General features: G+C 33.4%; 4 protein-coding genes and 1 long non-coding RNA gene across 6 annotated transcripts; 2 read left to right on the forward strand and 3 right to left on the reverse strand.

Annotated features, from left to right (window-relative positions):
* Nucleotides 1-911: 911 nt before the first annotated feature.
* LOC140873132 (homogentisate phytyltransferase 1, chloroplastic-like) lies at nucleotides 912-5,865 on the forward strand. Its single transcript, XM_073276113.1, has 11 exons — nucleotides 912-1,259; nucleotides 1,476-1,559; nucleotides 1,918-1,992; nucleotides 2,969-3,052; nucleotides 3,647-3,736; nucleotides 4,209-4,310; nucleotides 4,396-4,491; nucleotides 4,629-4,700; nucleotides 5,420-5,515; nucleotides 5,619-5,708; nucleotides 5,824-5,865. The coding sequence occupies exons 1-11, from the start codon at nucleotides 912-914 to the stop codon at nucleotides 5,863-5,865; spliced, it is 1,179 nt and encodes a 392-aa protein (XP_073132214.1).
* Nucleotides 5,866-7,415: 1,550 nt separating this feature from the next.
* Nucleotides 7,416-8,248, reverse strand: LOC140873165 (uncharacterized). The gene is made up of 3 exons (XR_012147976.1): nucleotides 8,057-8,248; nucleotides 7,892-7,973; nucleotides 7,416-7,696 (listed from the first exon to the last, which is right to left on the reverse strand). It is a non-coding gene; the product is annotated as an uncharacterized lncRNA (long non-coding RNA).
* A 724-nt stretch (nucleotides 8,249-8,972) lies between these two features.
* Nucleotides 8,973-13,807, reverse strand: LOC140873177 (probable methyltransferase PMT6). 2 transcript variants are annotated; one of them, XR_012147978.1, is made up of 8 exons: nucleotides 13,395-13,807; nucleotides 12,573-12,981; nucleotides 11,285-11,574; nucleotides 10,496-10,867; nucleotides 9,832-10,078; nucleotides 9,612-9,750; nucleotides 9,137-9,443; nucleotides 8,973-9,006 (listed from the first exon to the last, which is right to left on the reverse strand). XR_012147978.1 is itself a non-coding variant. In XM_073276187.1 (7 exons), the coding sequence occupies exons 1-7, from the start codon at nucleotides 13,594-13,596 to the stop codon at nucleotides 9,282-9,284; spliced, it is 1,821 nt and encodes a 606-aa protein (XP_073132288.1). In that variant the 5' UTR covers nucleotides 13,597-13,807; the 3' UTR covers nucleotides 8,973-9,281. The 2 variants fall into 2 exon arrangements, 1 of the variants encoding a protein (XP_073132288.1); XM_073276187.1 differs by having other exon boundaries at nucleotides 8,973-9,443.
* A 905-nt stretch (nucleotides 13,808-14,712) lies between these two features.
* LOC140873258 (L-2-hydroxyglutarate dehydrogenase, mitochondrial) lies at nucleotides 14,713-17,701 on the forward strand. Its single transcript, XM_073276327.1, has 5 exons — nucleotides 14,713-15,150; nucleotides 15,777-16,058; nucleotides 16,131-16,567; nucleotides 16,673-16,832; nucleotides 17,350-17,701. The coding sequence occupies exons 1-5, from the start codon at nucleotides 14,863-14,865 to the stop codon at nucleotides 17,461-17,463; spliced, it is 1,281 nt and encodes a 426-aa protein (XP_073132428.1). The 5' UTR covers nucleotides 14,713-14,862; the 3' UTR covers nucleotides 17,464-17,701.
* Nucleotides 17,702-18,902: 1,201 nt separating this feature from the next.
* On the reverse strand, nucleotides 18,903-19,890 carry LOC140873198 (probable calcium-binding protein CML35). Its single transcript, XM_073276219.1, has one exon. The coding sequence runs from the start codon at nucleotides 19,791-19,793 to the stop codon at nucleotides 19,128-19,130; it is 666 nt and encodes a 221-aa protein (XP_073132320.1). The 5' UTR covers nucleotides 19,794-19,890; the 3' UTR covers nucleotides 18,903-19,127.
* Between the last annotated feature and the right edge of the window lie 453 nt (nucleotides 19,891-20,343).

Below are 20,343 nucleotides of genomic sequence, written 5' to 3' on the forward strand. Positions count from 1 at the left end.
TCGACAAATAAAAAATTGACACATATGTAGTTGGACCAAAAAACACTGAAAGTGCAAAGTTAATGTACCAAAACTCAAATCAGAAAATTTAATGGACCAAAACCAAAACATGGACAATTTAATGAACCAAAAAACTTATTTTTCCTATATTCAATCCTATCTTTTAAACTTAATCTTTTACAAACATTTCGTTACAATTTTTTTACGGACTTTAGTTGTCGTAAAAATGCGCATGTATTTGCATAAAGATAAGAAAATACGTATATATCCATGGTAGAAAGATTTTATGTTTTCTCAATTTTATCCTAATTAACTATACTTATTTTTGTTCACTTCATATATACTAGCATAACTATTTGAATTCCTTACATATATATCACAACTTCTTAAAAAGATCTATACTTAAAACACAAGGAAAAATTATTTTTTTAGTCCTGTATGTTTGTTTGTTTGCAATTTTGGTCCTCTATATTTTCAAAATTCAGTTTTAGTCCGTTATCTTTATTTTTTTTGGTAATTTTAGTCATTTTTCTGATGTGGCACCAATGTAGTGCTGATGTGAAGCTGACGTGTATAGTGTCACGTAAGCATTTTCGAATAAAAAAAAAACTGAAATTGCCAAAAATCGAAACATGCATGAATAAAACTGAAATATGAAAACATAACCAAAATCGCAAAATGACAAACATAAATTAATGATCAAATTGCAGTTTTCCTAAAACACAATTACGAAAACCAAAACTATCTTCCGAAACATAATAAACCACTTCACCCAAATTTTAAATTAAATTACAAATTAATAAACGAAAGTGTTTGGTAGCTAGGAATATCGGATAGGAGTTTTACATGAATCTATATATATATTTGAGATGAGTATTGAAAGACATGAAAGGCCACCAATTAATGAAGCCATGAGTTTACTTTCACTAAGCTCATGTTTCTACATTAATATTCCAATATCCACAACCCAAACCTCTCCTTTGCTCCACACAGTGCGAGCAAACACATTGGCACAAGGCCGTAAAAACATCACCGGCGGATTTGGCCGTAACTATGGGGAGCCTCAGCCGCAATATCATCAGCAGAGGATCAGAAATATTAAGACCAGAATTAGATCACGACATGAAGTAGTCGGAAAGTATTCGGAAACAGATGTTGTGAACGATGTTGTACATGAAAAGATCAGCTCAAGTAATTATAAACATAGCTTCTTGCACGATCTCTATCTGTTTACACGTCCTTACGTCCCAATGGGATTGGTGAGTACGTAACATTTTCTTTAATTAATATCTTTATATATATATATATATCTATCTATCGTGTTAGATTAAAAAATTTCGCCTATATATATATATGATGCCACCCGCTATATTTTTTTTAAGAGATACGATGAAATATGTATATATTTCTAGAGAAATATAAATCAAATTTGGTTATCGGATCGGAGTACTAACAATTTGAAATACAAATGACAGATTTTATGCGTGACATCGGTTTCCACTCTAGCTTTAAGTTCTTGGACTCAGGTGTCTCCTGCTTTCCTTTGGGAAGTCTTCAAGGTCAGAATTTGACCGACCCCATTTAATTTAACAAAATATATAACTCTCATTCTTGTGTGTAAATAATATAATTTCTTTGAAATAGATTTATGAATAATTATTTAATTAGGGAGATTTTGTATTGTAGCATGTCCGGTCAATTTTTTAAAAAAAAAATACACTGGGAGCGCCAGATAATTAACAAATTTTAAAACACTCCCATTTTTTTATATTTATTATACTCTTATTATGCATTTAGAAATATATAGAAAATTAAGATATATAAATTGCAACATCATTTCATTATAACAAAATCAAAGAATATATATAGTAAATGGAAGGGTTGAAGTAATTTGGTGTTTGATCTATATATGTGCAGGCAGTGGTTCCAGTCGTATTGATGTCCATTTATGTTTCCGGAATTAATCAATTATATGATGTTGAAATAGACAAGGTAATACTCAATCTTCGCAATTTCTCTATTTGTTATGATGGATCTCTAAAGCAATCTAATTAGGGTCATGTGCTTGAATTGAATAATGCAAATTAAATAATTTCACGATTATTTTTAGGGATATTATTATTATTATTATTATTATTATTATTATTATTATTTTGCCATCAACTTGTTCAATTTTGAGTTTTCGTACACTAAATTTCAAAGTTCGGTTATTGTACATTAACTTTTAATTTCGATAATTTTGATGAATAAATATCGAAAAATAATGACGTACGTAACATAAAAAATGCTTATGTGGTTGACTTGTCGGATGTCACATTAGTAATTTGACCAAAAAAATAACCAAGAATTTAATGTATCAAAAACAAAGTTTCACAAATTGATGGATCAAAACAATAAGTTAATAGACACAAAAAAAAAATTCATTCTCGATCCCTATTTTTATAATTATACACATGCATGTGATTTGATGTTTGCAAATTCTTCGTTTCTCAAAATTTATCTCTTATCATAATGAATTTTAAAATGTACCAAATTCTAATTTTAAAAATATGATTCTAAATCCCCAAATTTTAAAATATGATTCTAATTAATCCCCAAGTCTCCACATGTTTGATGTACGTACACTTGCAATTGAATGATTGATGCATGAAATGCACACACAACTTCACAATAAACACAATACACGTTTTACTAAAATGATCAACTTAAATTGCTATAAAAGTCCATTAAAACTTATCACAGTGCATTTTAGACCCATGTAGATTAAGTGTACTACGATGACCCAAGCACGACGTTCTGATAATTTTATAATTTGCTTGGTAGTATTTTACAGATATTGATAAAATCTTATTTCTTAATTCCATGACTTTTTCTTAAAATCTCGTTACGGTTAATTATCATTTTCACTCAGTTATTTGACTTATTTACAACCATCGAAGTTGTATCATCGAACTTCACATGTTTCCAGGTCAACAAACCATATCTTCCTTTAGCTTCGGGAGGAATATCCATGAAGTTGGGAATTGTAATCACAGCTACCTGTCTTATAACGGTAACTAATAATTAGTTGTATACGTATAATTAATAAGTTTAACATAAATATGTGTAATATGTAAGATTTGTTAGATATATAAATAAATAAAAATTATATTGTTGGTCTTAATTATAACTTACAATTAATTTTCTATTTTATGTTATGTTTGTCGGTCGTCATTCACAATCTTATTTCGTTAATTTGCATTTTTTAAATTTTTATTTATTTTTCATCAAAATACCGGCATGATATCGAAAACGTTAACAATGTCTGAAGTTATATCAGAAGTTTTTGTGTCACAACTCACAACACCATTTTTAGTGTCATGTAATCAATTTTCTGGCTTTGTAAATTATGTGAACACTCTGATGATAAATTATTAAAATTAAAAATGTGCACATTAATTAGTGGATTATGACCATAAAATTTTTTTGTTTTCATAAATAAATTTTATCTTTCTATTGCAGTAATTCGAAATTATATATATATTAATTAAGTCATACCTTTGACTGAATATCAACCGAATTAATTCCTAATTTTGCTCTACTTAGACATTTAACTTAATTAGGGTTCTTGAAATGAAAATAATCTGTTGCCAAATATATTTTGCAGAGTCTTACGTGGGGGATGAGGTATGGATCACCCGCCTTGATGGTTATTCACCTTTGCGCCGGTATATTGGGAAGTTTATACTCCATTGAGGTGGGACAAACATCTCTCCACACACACTTAATATTATACAAGCGATCGTGACACACTGACGGTGTGTTCGACACCATATATATCATGTATTGTGTCATGATCACAAATAAAAATATTGTCAAAATGACACTACGTTCAAGTGGGGTTATTTTAGATTCTGGTCCTATTTCATCGGAATTGCGAACATAGAGCCGCATACACCAACAATTTACAGTGTCATCACAATAATTTCTGATTTCGCGTCAGTAAGTAAAATAAAATTAAACGCGGAAACTTATGAAGCCAAAAACTCAAGATTCAATTTTAATAATAAATACTTAAAGGAGCAAAATCCAAAATAAGCAAACTTAGATAACGAATGCGATCATTTTAATTTCCTCATATACCGATAATCAGTATTGATCACATGAGAGCTTGAATGGTTGATTGAATTTGTATCGAAAAGATTTTGATTTGAATTTGTATCTTGTAGTTGCCTTATATGAGATGGAAACGAAATCCATTCCTTGTTACAATATGCATGGTGATGACAGGGGCTCTAGCTACTCCAATATTTAGCTTTATTCATATGCAGGTATATATTTATTTTTAGTCAACACTGAACTGTTACTTATAATTGTCAATAAATTTTGTTCATATTTTTTTTATTATACGTGCAGAAATACGTCCTTGGTAAACCAATCGTATTGCCAAGTGGACTAATCTTTACATCCTTTTTCTTGTTCCTGTTCCACATTGTCATGTCCTTATCCAAGGTAATTGATTAATTTGTATTTACAATATGGTTTATATATATATATATATATATATATATATATACATATAACTCTTTGTAAAATATATAGTTGTTTATGTTCTTCCACATTCAATTAATATATATGAATTATGACAGGACATAAGCGATGTAGAAGGAGACAAAATGCATGGTATTAAATCATTCAGCATCACGCTTGGACCAGAACGTGTAAGCTAATTTTATTGACCATATAATTAATAATTACAGCATCAATTATATTTTAATTCAGTGCCGGACCTGAGATTTTGAGGCTTAAGACGAGCCCAAACCTTAATATTCATATAGAAATAATAGTTTGTAACATGAATTCTATAAATAAAATTTAGAAAAAATAATATGTTATAAGAGGAAGAAATTTGCTCTATAAATTTGAAATTCTTCACCAACCTGTATCACCATTAACGAATTAACAAAAATTACAAGAAAAAAAATAGCTAAATCTAAAATAATATATTAATATATACCATTCGAAGTATTGACTATACACGAATTGAATATTCAAGACGTTCTTCACATGACCACTCGAGTATTTGTATGTGAAATTTGTTTCAATCTGAAGATCTCTTCTCCCTCACTCTGATGTCGAATTGCCTCATTTTTTTCTTAATATATAACTAAGATAGGGTTTTTTTATTTGGAAAGAAATAAAGGGCTTATCAACTATTATTTATGGGTTTATTTAAATTTAAAATGGGCTCATGAATTAACATATATATATATATATATATATTTTAAAGATTTTGGTGCCCCAAACTTTTTGGGCCTGAGGCACTTACCTCATTTTTCACATTACAGGTCCCGGCCTGTATGTTATCATGTACATACAAAGTAAATCTTTTTTGATTTAATTTGTTTGCTTTTCATTGTCAAATAATTTTAATTTGAAGATATTTTGGATGTGTGTGAGCATACTTATGGCAGCTTATGGTGGTGCCATGGCCATTGGAGCTTCTTCCCCCTCTCTTTTGAACAAGATTGTGTCTGTGAGTACTTATTTATAACTAGCCCTAATCATATATATAGAGAGAGACTTCAAATTAAAATTTGATTAAATAAATTATTTAATTTACCTTAATTTGGTTGTAGGTCTTGGGACATTTTTCACTTGCATCAATTCTCATGTATCGAACCCTTCGAGTTAATGACATGGATAATTTTTACATGTTCGTATGGAAGGCATGTGCACATTATATATATCGTCAATTTCAATTTTATTTTGCTCATTTAACTTCTAAACTAACTAAAATTCCCTTATGTTTTGTTTTGTTTTGTTTTTTTTTTCTTTTGGCAGCTTTGCTATGCAGAATATTTGTTGGTTCCTTTTATGCGCTGATTAAGAGAAAATAAAACTGTTATTATAATATATATATATATATATATGTATGTATATATATGTATGTATATATATATATATGCAAGGAGGTTGTCATGTAGATTGTTTTAAATATTATTCAATCTTTAGAGGAGAAGTGCACGCGGCTTGTTGTATGTGAATTTTTCTTATGCAACTAAGAAAAGACACGTACGAAACATATTTTGATTGTTGATAAGAATCGTTAAAAAAAATTAGTTGAGAAGAGATTAATTTACAACAAATTAATTATTTTCATGTTATTTCAGTCAATAGTAAATTCAATTCAATATAATTTGTACAACGTATATTTGCATGCAAAAGATCTTTATTCAAAAAATTTTGTGTTACAAAACTAAGTGAATTTGTAATTGTTAAAAAAATATTAGTAATCAATCTTATAATTTTGTATGAATTAGATATTGAAAAAAATATAATATATAATTGATATCGTAATAAAGTTATTAAAATAAAATTTGAGAAAAGAAAACTAAGTATAATCCATGGTATTGATCATTTATGTTACCACTATTAATTTATGAAAAATAAATTAATCTAGGTAATGCACTCTAAACTTTATTTAAATTACTGTGTCAAATGTAGTCTTTCTTTGAGGCTTTGACCTTTATATTTTGAACTTCTCTCATTTCTAAGATTTTTTCCTTTGTTATCGCTTTTTCTTCCTGAAAGAAGTATTAATATTCTCATAAAATTCAATCAATTCTTGTGGTGTTGTCATCATGATCAATCATTTGTATTTTCATATCATTTTTATTCTTTGATTCTTTTGTTGTACGACATTTCTATATTCTTTTGTTATTATCATTTTCTATAACTTATATATCAATATCGTTAACGATGATACATTTGCTGGATATCCACTTTTTTTTTTTATCATTTTCTTGTTGTTCAAAATCTACTTATATTTTTTTTGCATGCAATGTTTTTGTTGCTAAAGTTTGAGCTTTGAATTTGAATGTCTTCAATTACAAATGTTAACATTTCATTTTTTTATTTCAACTATCTTGTCCATTTTGAGAAAAAAAATTATATTATTATTTATTTGATGTCTCAAATTGAAGGATATTTAGCATCAAGGTTTTTCACTTTATTTACAATTAAACAAATAAAACCAATGAATTTTGGTAATTCAATCTTCCAAGTAATTGAAATGATTTATATATTATATATATTTATCAAAAATAGTTCAAGTTTAAGTGATATAATAATTAATAAAAAAGAATTATATTATTTAAACACCAAATAAAACAAATCACATTCAAATTAAGATGTTTGTAGAAAAACATTTGTTCTCTTCATCTACGAGAAAATAAAAACAAAATAATTTTGACATTTTTAACTATCGGTCAGAAAAAGAAATAGTGAATGAATAATTTTTGTAAAGATTTATTTATAAATTTTAAAAATTTATCTTCAAAGATATGTTTTTTCAGGTTACAAAAAACCAAAGCTGATATGTTTTTTTTAAAGAAATGTTTCTAGTTCTTGATGAGTTACAGCTGAGTGAGGAATTATGTCAAGAAAAGAACTCTATATATATATGTGATGACACCCAAAGCTAGGGAGAGCCCAAGATATATATCTGCATAGATAGTTGCATATGTCTATGAAAACAAAATCACCAAACAAAGTACTACAAATGTATAAAAGCATTCATCTGAAAGACAGCAGCAGCCAGTTGCAAAGTGAGTGAAACAACGCCAACCAATTTAATAGATACTTGTGTCCTTGTAACTCAATGTTCAATCAGAAGCATACTTCACACATCCAGCAGCAACATAACGCGAAGAGGCTGCACAAATTAAACAAGGACGGTCACTAAAGTTAGCAGGTGGCTTCAAACATGCTGCTTTTTGGCAAGATTTGTTGGATTGAAAATAGAAACGACAGAAGTTTGCGATTTGGTATCTCGTCAAAATTTCAACATATAATTGCAGGGATTCTTTCTGAGTAGTAGTTTGATATGAGTATGAGTTAAGGTCTTTACCACCCCTCAATGAATCCCTTGTCTCCTTTGGCTTTTGTTTGTGACCAGCACTTCATCTTCGGGCGACTTTCCATCGGATAACCTTCATGCAAAAGTTTCAGAAAGGTTAATTAGTTAATGTACAGAAGTTATGTGCTTTTGTATGTGTGTGAGAGCGAGAGAGACCTGGAGGAGGAGCTTGTGTTGTTTGGTTCTGCATTTTGGAAAGGGAATAGGTGAAGCTTCGATGTATGCGCGCAGGATTTGTTTAGGATTTTAGTGATGTTTTTAGGCACATCACGACCTCTCTATATATAACACGTCGATCTTAGGATGTATTTTTGAAAGCATTTGAGCAGATTAGCTTGCGTTCCCACTTTATTTGATGGAAAGTGAAGAATTGTTTAATCATGTTTGATTCAAATGGCAACAATTTGCGTCTCAAGATTTAAACTTTATATCTTTTTTTGTTCTTTTTTTTTTTTCAATTGTTGGATTCGTTCCTTGGTGAAGATGGAAGAATAAAGGTACTCGATCACAACGCCAAAGTCAATAGAATACACGAAAGTACTTTTGGTGGAATTTTCTTTAGTTCAAAGAATATATTATTTAATTATTTGCTGTGGATGCATACATTCAAGCAAAACGCGTTATTAAAACTTAAAAGAACTAGGAGTGTACGAGTTTTCCATGAATTGTAACCTTCAAATGATATTCTATATTACATATGCGTGTGTGGAGAAAGTTATGTTAAATTATTTCTGAATTTAATTTGACAAAATATAAACCATTAACTTAATATCACGCAAGGGAGGTTTTACTATTATATTAGTTTTTACAATATATTACATGAGAGATTTGCTAGGGATATCGTAATTACATCAAAAATATATTAAATTTCATCAAGCCATAAATGTAAAATTTTCCAGCATCAAGACAGCAACTCTATCAAACCGATGAAAAATCAATAACACGGTTAGCACGATAACTTTAAACCCACTCTATCAAATAACTACTCCAAACTTCAGATACAGAAAAGAGTTCCAAAGCAATAACACTTCCCAGCCTGCTATTTCTCATTTGCCCATAACCTGGTGAGGTCTGAGGAAATTTTTTTATCCTACATCTCAGCTCGACTGCCACAGAAAACCATATATATGTTCTTTCAAGATTACAATGATATGTTCATAAACCTATAGGTACTCAGTTAAGCATATACAAATCACCGTCAAGTATTGAGTAACCAAAAAATTTAGAAGCACTCACAATTGTTGTCTTTTAACAGCTCCATTGGGTTGTCTGATAGAGTGTGATGGGAGAAATTCCCATTTACCTCGTGATACAAGAAGTACTAACGGATTAGTTTGCATCTAGTATCACTTGCAGTGATATGGCTTTCCATCCTCATGCATCAAAGGATTGCCCAGAACTTCTTTCGGCAAAATAAGACTTGTTCCATTTTCTTCTCGTCGTTTTCCAGAGTATGTACTTGAGTATCCCAAAGAAACTTTGGAGCAAGATCTGCGATCTTTGCCATAATACTTTCGTCTTCACCTCTAATAATAGCATGACCCTGAACGGAAACATTCATAAATTTGACTACGTTTCTCAACATTAAGGCTTAATTATATTATATATATCATTGAAAAGTGCAGAACATTAAATATAACTCAAGATTATTCCAGCAAACCTTCTCAAGAAAACACGCATAAAAGTGATAATATGAACAACACTGACACACCTGAGGCCGTAGCATACGGTCCATCTCCAGCATTATGTCCTCGAGTAAGCAACCTTCTTCACGGTTCTTGTAGTGAGAGAAAACATTGTTGGCATGTATCAGATCATATGAACGAGGGTATGTTGAGAATGGTTCACACCTGTTGGTAACAAAGGAAAACTTGATATCATATTACATTAATTGGCATGAACGACTTACAAGTTAAACTCTTCAAACATACCAGTCGTGGAAAACACCGATTAAACCCCTATCATAAATGGCAGATAAGGTATTATTCGTGCTCATAGGAACTACATTCATAATCCAAACAGGCCATGTTTTTAAGGCAACTGCAAATCCACCAAGGAAAGCATTCATGTCCATGACGTTGCGTACATCTTTCTCTTCAGCATCCATCAATCTCCAGTAATGTCGAATTTGGTCCTGCCAGTAGATTGTATCCAACAGAAACTTTTCTCGATCGATACCTGCACCGAATTCATCGACCAAGCTAGGCTAAAGATTTATCCTTATTAAACTCAAAGTGGATCCGTGTTAGCAAATCATAATTATGCGAGGAAACTTGGAAGACTACATCCAGGGGTGTTGATAAAGAAAATTTCATCATTTTTCTTATCATAGGTCATGGTGTGATTGATATAATGTTTGAGAATTAATAATTAACATTATTATTATATCATCACATCATATTTTATTCATGCATATTTCATTTGGGTGATAACCAGTCCATCTAGTTCCAATGGTCCATTTAGCATTATATTTACAAAAATGATACCGTAGTCAATGCAACCAACCTGTGCGTCAAATGACAGCAGATTGATTGAAGGACAGAGAAAATACATGGCCATAATCTCAAACTGATGTTTTTACAAAGGTTAATGTACCTAGCTTGATGAGAGTTCCAGAAAACTCTGAGAGACGTTGAGGCATAGGTGGGAGTTTCTGGGAAACACGTTCAGCTATACAGTTCCTCAATGGTGCTTTCCATGAGGGCTTTTCATCATCAACGGGATTGCATACACTGATAATTTTTTCCCTTGCCTTTTTCTGTATGCACGAGTTGTCCTCTGGCTTAATCCAGATTGCTGTCTGCACTTTTCGTGCAATGAGTTTCCAACACATTGCAGATGTTAGATTCATCAACTTATCCCAAATCAATGGATATTCTTTGTCAGTTTTGTAAGCAGGAGGAGCTGAGTAGACAAAATATCCATTTGATCTCAATAGACGATCCACTTCTTTAATCAGAATGCCATCTGCAATCGTAAAAAGAATCGTGTATTATTCTACTTGAATATAGTTGGAGCATTGTCCTCCGATGAAAGTATACCCAGTAAGGCCTAGTATAATAACATACAAGGAAAAAATGCACACGCTTTGCGTGTGTAAAATAAAGATTTTTTATATGTATTTTTTTAAAAAAACAAAGAATAAAATGAATGGAATTGTGGGTAATTAATAGAAAAGGGTAATCATGGAATTATGATCATTTTGGTGTCCTCAAGATGGTTACTCTAATAGCCTCATCTTTTATATAATAGTATAGATATAACCTTAATAGGTGAGGTCTACAAACTCAGAATATAGACAATATGGTAGGAACTGTTTCAAATCAATACTTTCCAACAGAGACACCTCAAATAAATTCAAACGATACATATGAAAAGGCTTACCATTCTCATGCCAGTCAACACGACATCTGGAACAATGGACCATCTCAAAGGTGTTGCTGGGATATGGTAACATTTTGGTAGACAAAGCAGAAATCATAGCACCAATTCCACGCTCTAGAGCAAATTGAATTTGATTTTCATGACCATCTTTGGGAGCAAAAGACATAGCTTGAATATTTAAGGGAAGAAGGTATGCTGAGAAGCTAGCTACTCCACAACCAACATCTAAGATTTGAAATACACCAGCAGAAAGGAGGTTTCCAGTGTCATTAGTAGTCATATTTCCCAATCTGCAGAATTAAAAGAAATATTGATTAATCAATACCTGAATAGCACAGGGGTAAATATCACTGTCTTTAGTGACTTCTTAGGACTTAAAGAATGGCGGATAAACCTATCTTTTAACTATTAAAAATCTTACAATATTTCACAGATGTAGCAGCAAATTCGAAAAGGCTGAAAAAGTACACTTGGAGCTTAGTTCCATTTAAGAATAAAGAATGCCACCTTCAGACAAATGTATGCACTTATGTAGACACATAAATACCAATCTATATACACACATGTATACACACACATACACATAATATAAGTGTGCGTATATTACTGAATGTGCATATATGTGTGTGTGTGTGTGTGTGTGTGTATTGTCTGATCATCAATGGCTCTCCAGCATTAGTTCACAATTAGTACCGCCCTCAAACAAGTCCTCGTAGTTTGTTGCCAAACCCTTTGACTGAGAAAGAACTTAATACCTTCAGGAAATTTAGCTGCAATATTGATTTGTGCATATTGGATATTCACATTTCAATTAAGTAACTTTCTTTCGTGTCATATTTCCAAGTAAAAATTTAAATGATTAAAATAGGTCCATGATTAAAATTTTTCTGATTTGAATCTTGAAAAATCAGTCCTTGGCAATCATGATGTTCCTCCCTAAATTGATTAACCTGCTCACGACAATAAATAGCGTTATTTTTAAATTCCATGATCTTTTAAAATTTCACAATGTATGTACCTGATTTGATTCACTATAACAGTAAGAACTTTCTTGAGGGTCAAGATTTGAGACTTGGCACATAATGTTTAATTAGATAAACAGGAAAAAGACATGAGACATAGTTATATCCTCATTTTATAATGGCTCCACAAGGCAAACACCAACATATGCAACAGAAAATTTCATTAAGCCATCTTAGACGAACATCTCTGTAATAAAGAAACAGCACATGCACAAAATTAACACTTCAGTTCTCGATCAGTCAAAACAAATTGAAATCAAAAGTACCTATCAATGTATTCAGAAGCTCCGTGCTTGAAATGAGTACCTCCACCAGGAAACCACCACAATTGACCCTTCTCATGCACCCAATTCTGCCCTCCTTTCACCTCAGCAAGATGTGTATGATTCACATTGCTTCGCCAGACATAGTCCCTGCTAGTAGGCCACCTTATTGGTATCTTATAGTCAGCTGGTGGCGGCACCAAACAAAATAAGCGCCTACTGAGTGGAGGACAATGCCTCTCTAGCTCCTCTTTTCTGGAGAGATCTAACTTTGGTAGTAACTCTCTGATGTAAGAAATGTTGTGGCAAGGAATATACTCATTATATGTCAAAGGACAAATATTCATTCCCGTGACTGGAACCCCGAGCGGTACTGTCCGGTATGTAAGACTAACTTTATTTGTAAACACACCTGCAAGTATCAAAATGCAGCAGCACTCAGAAATACACACACGTTAAATTTAAATTTTTTTTTTCTCAATTTTGGGTTGATTTAGCATGAATGACTGGTAGATCAAAGCTCGAACCCAAAAATTCCACTGGGTTCTGTTTGTTGAAGACCGGTACATCAGAAAGACCGTACATTTCACACAATTTTGAACATGTCCCCCGTTAATAATGCCAGTCCAAAGCGCTACAACTAATGGAGTAAGTCACCAAGCCCTACAAACTCAAATTTAAGATACCACATACTGAGCTTACTCTCACGGCAGTTAAAAATCCAAGAATCCATTTTCTACACAAATGGCAACTCTGCTGTCGCGTCAATTAAATCAAATAGCACTAGTTAGCGAATTCGTTAATATCAAATACTAATGCACTAACCTGAGTTAGCTGAATCATTGGAGATGGATACAGATGCTTCGTTCTGTTGCACGGCCGGCTGTTCAAATGGAACATAGGGAGACGTGGAGCTGTTTCCGAAGAGTGTGCCGATGTAGAAAGAAGCGACCATTGTTAGAAGGATGAGCATTATGCGTTGGCCCGTCTTCCAATCAAAGGCTCCCGCGTTGAAAAATCCCACCATTTTTTCTACCTAGGAAATCACTCCGGCATCAAAATGAAGAGAGATTAATCAGTTGAAAGAGAGCTGAATTCCGAATGACACAGTTAAGCGGAGGCAGATCGAGAGATGAGGCGCGTGAAATGTGTGCCGGTGCGTGAGAGAGAAAGCTATGGCGTCGTTGGATCCACTGGAATCAACCAGAGTGGTGCTGGTGCCCAACAGAAGAGACAGGAAAAACTGGAATTCTTTTTTTTTTTTTTCTATATCTCTACAAATAAATAAAATCCTTTAATTTTTTGCCCAAATATTTTAATATTATTCATAATAACAAATGAATTTATAAATTGTAAAAATGTTTTAAAGGTTACTGTTTGACACTTAACTTAAATTAATCAAAATAATTTTTCCCCAAATGGGTGAGAAATTTTTTATTAAAATGTTTGAATCTGTTCATATCCATGTATTAGTAATAAAAATAAGCACGTTAAACAATATTGTATAAATTGATGATATAATCATTGAAATACTATTTATAGGCAACTTACTAGCCAATTCAACGGTCGGGTTTCCCTGTAATTTTTCCAAATTTTATAAATTGTTATATCACATATTCCTTTCGCCTTTTGGCTTTTTCATAAAATATTTTATTCAAATTTATATAATTTCCAAAATTATCTACTGTCTATAGATCAGAAAATCATCTACTGTTGATCCAAAAACTAATTCCCATCTGAAATGCCGCTGAGATATAACTCCTTGAATCTAATTTTGGCATGAAAACTTCAATCCGAAGATATTTTTTCTATGTATGTTGGATAAAATTTTCGTTTAATATTGTAATCTGCTTTATCTTTCGGTGGATAATAAATAAAATTTTCGGTTTAATACACTGTCCTGCAAAACACACTCAATTTTAATTTTCAGGATTATTTTTTCAAAAAAATTATTTTCAGGATTATTCTTGATTTATATCAGAGGGATATTTCCACTACTATCTACTGTATCCAAATTTGCTTCTCGTGCTTCTCAATCCTTTTTGTGGATATATTATGAATTTCTTTTTTGATTACAAGAAGTTGTAATTTTCCATCTTTAATAATATCTCTTTTTTCGTTTCAAAAAAAAAAAATGAGAACTAAAATAAAGTGATTTTTTTTTATATTAAAGAAAAAAGTTTAAAAATACAGTGTCAGCTAATTCTTGGCATTTTCAGATTTTTATTTTTTGCAGAAGTCTGCCCCTCCATTTTGTTTTCTTGAAAAAGATGATTTTGTTTTCTTGAAAAAGATGATGAAATACAGTGTCTCAGCTAAGATTTTACGGACCCTTACGTCATCATGCAGAAATCCCAGATCATTTTCCACCGGACAGTACGATTCGATCCCCAAGGAAAAGGCGGATGCGGTGGTTATCGGCGCCGGAGTGGTGGGAATAGCGGTGGCGCGTGAGCTTGCCATGAGACACGGCAGAGATGTTGTGGTGATAGAGTCTGCTCCCACTTTTGGGACAGGTACAAGCTCTCGAAACAGTGAAGTTATTCACGCTGGGATTTACTATCCTCGGAATTCACTCAAGGTTCTTGCTTTATTGAATACCATTGCATTCTTTGTTGATCTTTCCTTTTTTGTTCCCCTGTGAGTTTGCTTCGAGTTTAATAGCTCTGAACAGTTGGTATTTTGATGATTATGTTGTAATGGCTGAAACACTGGTGTTGGATTTTCTTGAAATAGTCAAGATTGAGGTTGGTTACGACTTTTGATGAAATTAAAGAAGATTAGGTTGTACTGGTTAACCAGCAGTCTAAAGCTTATGTCTAGAATTGAATGAATTTTATGCATTTACAAAACTTTTTGTTGGTGCAACCAACTCACTGGCAGACAATGTTTTAGTCCATTTTTGCAAGTTAAAGCCTTTTATCCTAGGAGAATCAATTCTTTGTGATGCTTCTTCACGGCTGAAACTGAATGTGCCCTGTAAGAAAATGATATTTGCATTGGCTCAAAAGCATGCTTTAGATGTTGTTTCATTTAAAGTTAGAGGTCATTTAATTTCAGATTTCAGTTTCCCAAAACATTTCTGGAAGATCAAATATGACAACTAAAGTTTTGAGGACTCATAATTTTTGCAGCGTGATGTGTGGAAAAAAATACAGTCCTAAGTATCGTAAATATATCAATCGTTCATCGGAATGGTATTTGCAGGCACTTTTCTGTGTCAGAGGAAGACAACTGATGTATGAATACTGTAAAGAGCATGAAATTCCCCATCTGCAAATTGGAAAGCTTATTGTTGCTACCGGCTTGTCAGAAATTCCGAAGTTGAACTTGCTGATGACTCGAGGAGTTGAAAATGGAGTCGAAAGGCTAAGGATGATGGAAGGTCACGAAGCTACTAGAATGGAACCAGAACTACAATGCATGAAAGCGTTACTATCACCTGTTTCTGGAATAGTCGATAGCCATTCGTTTATGCTATCACTATTGGTATATATCTTATTTTGTAATATCCATTCAACTGGATCTCATAAAAATCAAGAATTTATCATGTCTATTTAGGGGGAAGCTGAAACCCATGGCACAATTTTCTCTTACGGTACCACTGTAATTGGCGGTCACTGTGGAGATGATGGTATTAATCTTCACATTTCTGAGAGCAAGTCCCTTCAAAGCTGGGACCAAAAATCCAGGCTACAGCCGGATCTCATTCTCATGCCTAGGCTTGTTGTGAACTGTGCTGGCCTTGGTACCTTGGCTCTTTGTAAGAGAATGCAAGGCATAAAGGAAGAAACCATTCCCAGACCCTACTTCGCTCGTGGTTGCTATTTCACATTATCAAATGTTAAAACTCCCCCGTTTCAACATCTGATCTATCCCATTCCAGAAGATGGTGGTCTTGGAGTCCATGTTACATTGGATTTGAACGGGCAGGTCAAATTTGGTCCTGATGTTGAATGGTTCGACGGTGCAGATGATGTCTCGAGCTTCCTTAACTTGTAAGATATCTCTAGTTAATGTGTTATATGTCCAAGTGCTTAACGTCTCTTTTACAGGTTTTAGTTCAAGAAAATAAAGCTCGTCTTGTGTTGCTTTCTACAAAGGTTTGATTATTCAGTATCCAGAGATCGTGCAAACCGTTTTTATTCTGAGATAAGAAGGTACTACCCGAGTTTGAAGGATGGATCATTGGAACCAGGCTATGCTGGCATTCGACCAAAACTTTGCGGGCCGGGGCAGAGTCCCACTGATTTTGTGATACAGGTAATAACAATATGTGCCAATTTCTGTTTTTGTTGCCTGTACATTACATTTAACCTGAATTTAATGCAATTTTCTTCTTCAAATTTGGATTTCCCCTCTCCAAATTCTTGTGTTAGCAACTTTAATTACATATATATTACTATTTTTTCTTGCAAGCATTTTGAAGTTCATTATTATGTTTTTACCATATCTAAATTGTCAAGACTTCTGAATTCGGGTAATTTTGTACACGGACCCATAAAAGACACATATATCACAAAATCAATTATCTTGGGTTTTTGCCTCTTATACATAACACAGGTTCCACATGCAATTAACCTTTGAAAAGGTTCGGTCGAACATCCGACAAATACTTCCATGATAAAAATGAGGGTAGCACAGATAGATGACTTAATGGCCCATTAAAATTGTCATTTTGTTGTTTCATTACACTAAATAATATAACTTGAGATGGTTTTTTAGTTATAGTTCCCACTTTCCACATAACTACATAAGCTTTCATCTGTCTTGTCTACAGGGAGAGGAGATTCATGGTATACCAGGCCTCATTAACCTTCTTGGCATAGAATCACCTGGGCTCACTTCAAGTATGGCCATTGCAGAACATATTGCTGCCACTTTATCAAAATAAATCTTTTTCTCACGCGCTTCATGGGAGGAGACGACAACCTACGGTTGGAGAGACATTTGCATAGGACCGAAAGGAGTTATGAGGTATAAATCCATCACACCCTTATGCTTCGAAATTGAATGTATGGAGATGCTGGATTTACTTGTGAGGAAAGTGGCACCAATGTTGATATTATCATTATATGGGTGTTTGGAATCTAATGTGAGATGGATATTGCTTATTATTTGAAACTTTTTAATTTGTCGTATCTTTGGGAGAGCTTCCAGGAAGCATTGAAATTTCACGTGAAATTTCGTTAAGGAGAAAACTGAAAAGTGCTTCCTAGAAGCTCTCACAAACACTACTTTATGACTGGTAATCGGAGTCGTCGTTGTGTGATGAGTAGGTCTCTCGTGAGATCAATTCTGCTCATATTTACAATACAGAGTAATATTTTTAACAAAAAATAATATTTTTTCATGGTTATTTCAAATAAAAAATCTGTCTCACAAAATTGACCTCGTGAAATCATTTCACTCCAGTTTTTGTGTTATGTAATAGTTTTTCATGAGTTGCAAGATGATGGATGATAATTGATAAGTAATAATTGTTACTGCTGTGGAGAAGAATATTGGACAAATGATGCTTGAGATATTGTATGATTTAAAATTTTAAATTCGAAATTCGACATGCCTAACTACGTGATGGACATCATGTCCTAACTTATATACCTTAATTCGTTCATCTTTTTTCAAGTCCTCCTATGTTTCAAGCACGTTTCTACGTTAGAATCTTAGACGCCAGAGGAAACGATTTTTGTAAAGAGAGTTCCGCAAACCTAAGTGCAACATTCTTTTTTGACAACTTTTTCACATTAAAAGAATATGTAGTTTTGTCCTTTGTTCTTAGAAGCTGAAATCCTTCGAAACTTCGAGGAAATTATGCTATATGATATAATATTGTCGCAAGTCCAAAACGCTCACGGCCGTCCCATAACTTTGGTACAAGTCAAAACAAAAATAAAACGTGAACCATTGTCCATTAATGTAAAATTTAATGTCATGCCACCACCCATGCGAAGACCAAGACCCTTCGGGCACCAGTTGGGCAGCCTAACGCAAACAATACAAAATATTTAGTCCGAGTTAATTTTGTAAGATGAATTTAATTTTTGATTTAATTCACGAGAAAGTATAGTTTTTTATGTGAAAATTATTCTAGGATCATGTCGTCAAACTCACAAAAACCTACCTCGAAACAAATGGTTCGATCCGTGCATGAGAGTTTGAAATCTGGAATGAAATTTTGGATCTGAAACTAAGCTAAAAACAACAGTTTTAACATTTTATTTTCTAATCGTGATTTTTTCGTGCGTTATATTTAATCTGCTTAATGAAGCCTTTTACAATATTGCAATGTTATCTTGCAGTTGCGGTGATGAATTACAACTTATGTAAATATATTATGGGGATGAAAAAGCTTTATTAAAATAGCAAGACTTTATATTTACATATGATTTCCAAACTAAAACGAACCTCGATTTAATTTCAAGAAACCAAAAATTTCCAATAAAAAATATGAAGTACTTCCAATTTCATGACCCCATTGAAACAAGCAAACGATAGCACACTTCTTCTTCTCATTTCGCTAAATTTTTTGACAAAAAACAAAGAAAAATGGAAGATTCATCTTTGCTGCTCCATCATACGGCTGAAATCCTCGAAGCACACAAATCCGTCCCTGTTCCGGTCCACATCTCCGATCATCCGCCGGCAGTCCTCCACCGTGCACCGGGCGTCGCCGATGATTTCGAAGACTTTATAAAGCTCCTCCGCGGATATCTTCCCATCCCCATCGGAGTCGAAAAAGGCGAACACCTCCCTCAGCTCCCAGTCGCAAGCCGGCTTCGCAAAAGCCGAGCCGATCGCGTAGAACTCCTCCAGAGAGATGCACCCGTCCCCATCTGTATCCACCTCACTCAGCATCATGTTCAGCTCCTCGTCGCTCGGCGGCTCGGCTCCCAGACGACTGAGCAACGCCACCAGCTGCTCCTTCTTCACCTTCCCTTCCCGCCCTCTGTCGATCATCTCGAACGCTTGTTTCAGCTCGAGGTAAACATCAGGCGAGCCCTCGAACCACTCGCTGGATCGGATCTCCGATGAAGATGATGGGAGAACGCTGGTCGGCGTGGATAACCCACGTGGCTTCTTGAACGATCCGTCATCGGAGTATGAAGACGACGTCGTCGTGTGGGATCCGAAGGACGATGGGTCCGTTTCGGATCTGGAAACGGAGCGAGATTTCTTGTGTATCTTAAAAATCTTGGTGGGGATGATCTTGGCGAGTTTCATGGTGGAAACTGAAACTGAAACAGAAACAGAAACAAGAACCCACAAAAGCAAGAGCACAACAAGAGAGAAGGTTGTGATTTGCTGAAGGGAGGAGGAATGAATGTTGTGCTTATATGATGGGAAGCCATGGGAGTGAGCTTCCGGGAAGTTTCCTAGAGAGAGAGATATAAAAGGCGGGGAGATGAGATTAGATTAGAATCAGTTTTCCTAGAAAATAGGATATAGTTTTTAAGTCGGTTTGAATCTTTATAGACTTTTAGTACATTTTTTGTAAATTCCGTAAACTTAAAATAAATTATGACAATTTTATTAGGTTATTATCTTTGCATGGTGAGCTTCGGCAATTCTAGAAGGGTTAAATTTATTATACTACATATGTTTAGGATATCGATACCGAAATTCCGAAATTTTGGTATGGAAAAAATTCATATTGATACATTATAAATATCGAAAAAAATTTAATATACCAAAAAAATATCTGTATATATCGAAAAAAAATTGATACGGTATGCCGATAATTCGGTATTTTGGTACGGTGTGCCAGCCCGAC

This window comes from Henckelia pumila, unplaced genomic scaffold, assembly GCF_033568475.1.
Source record: "Henckelia pumila isolate YLH828 unplaced genomic scaffold, ASM3356847v2 CTG_525:::fragment_3, whole genome shotgun sequence".
Classification (NCBI taxonomy): Eukaryota; Viridiplantae; Streptophyta; class Magnoliopsida; order Lamiales; family Gesneriaceae; genus Henckelia; species Henckelia pumila.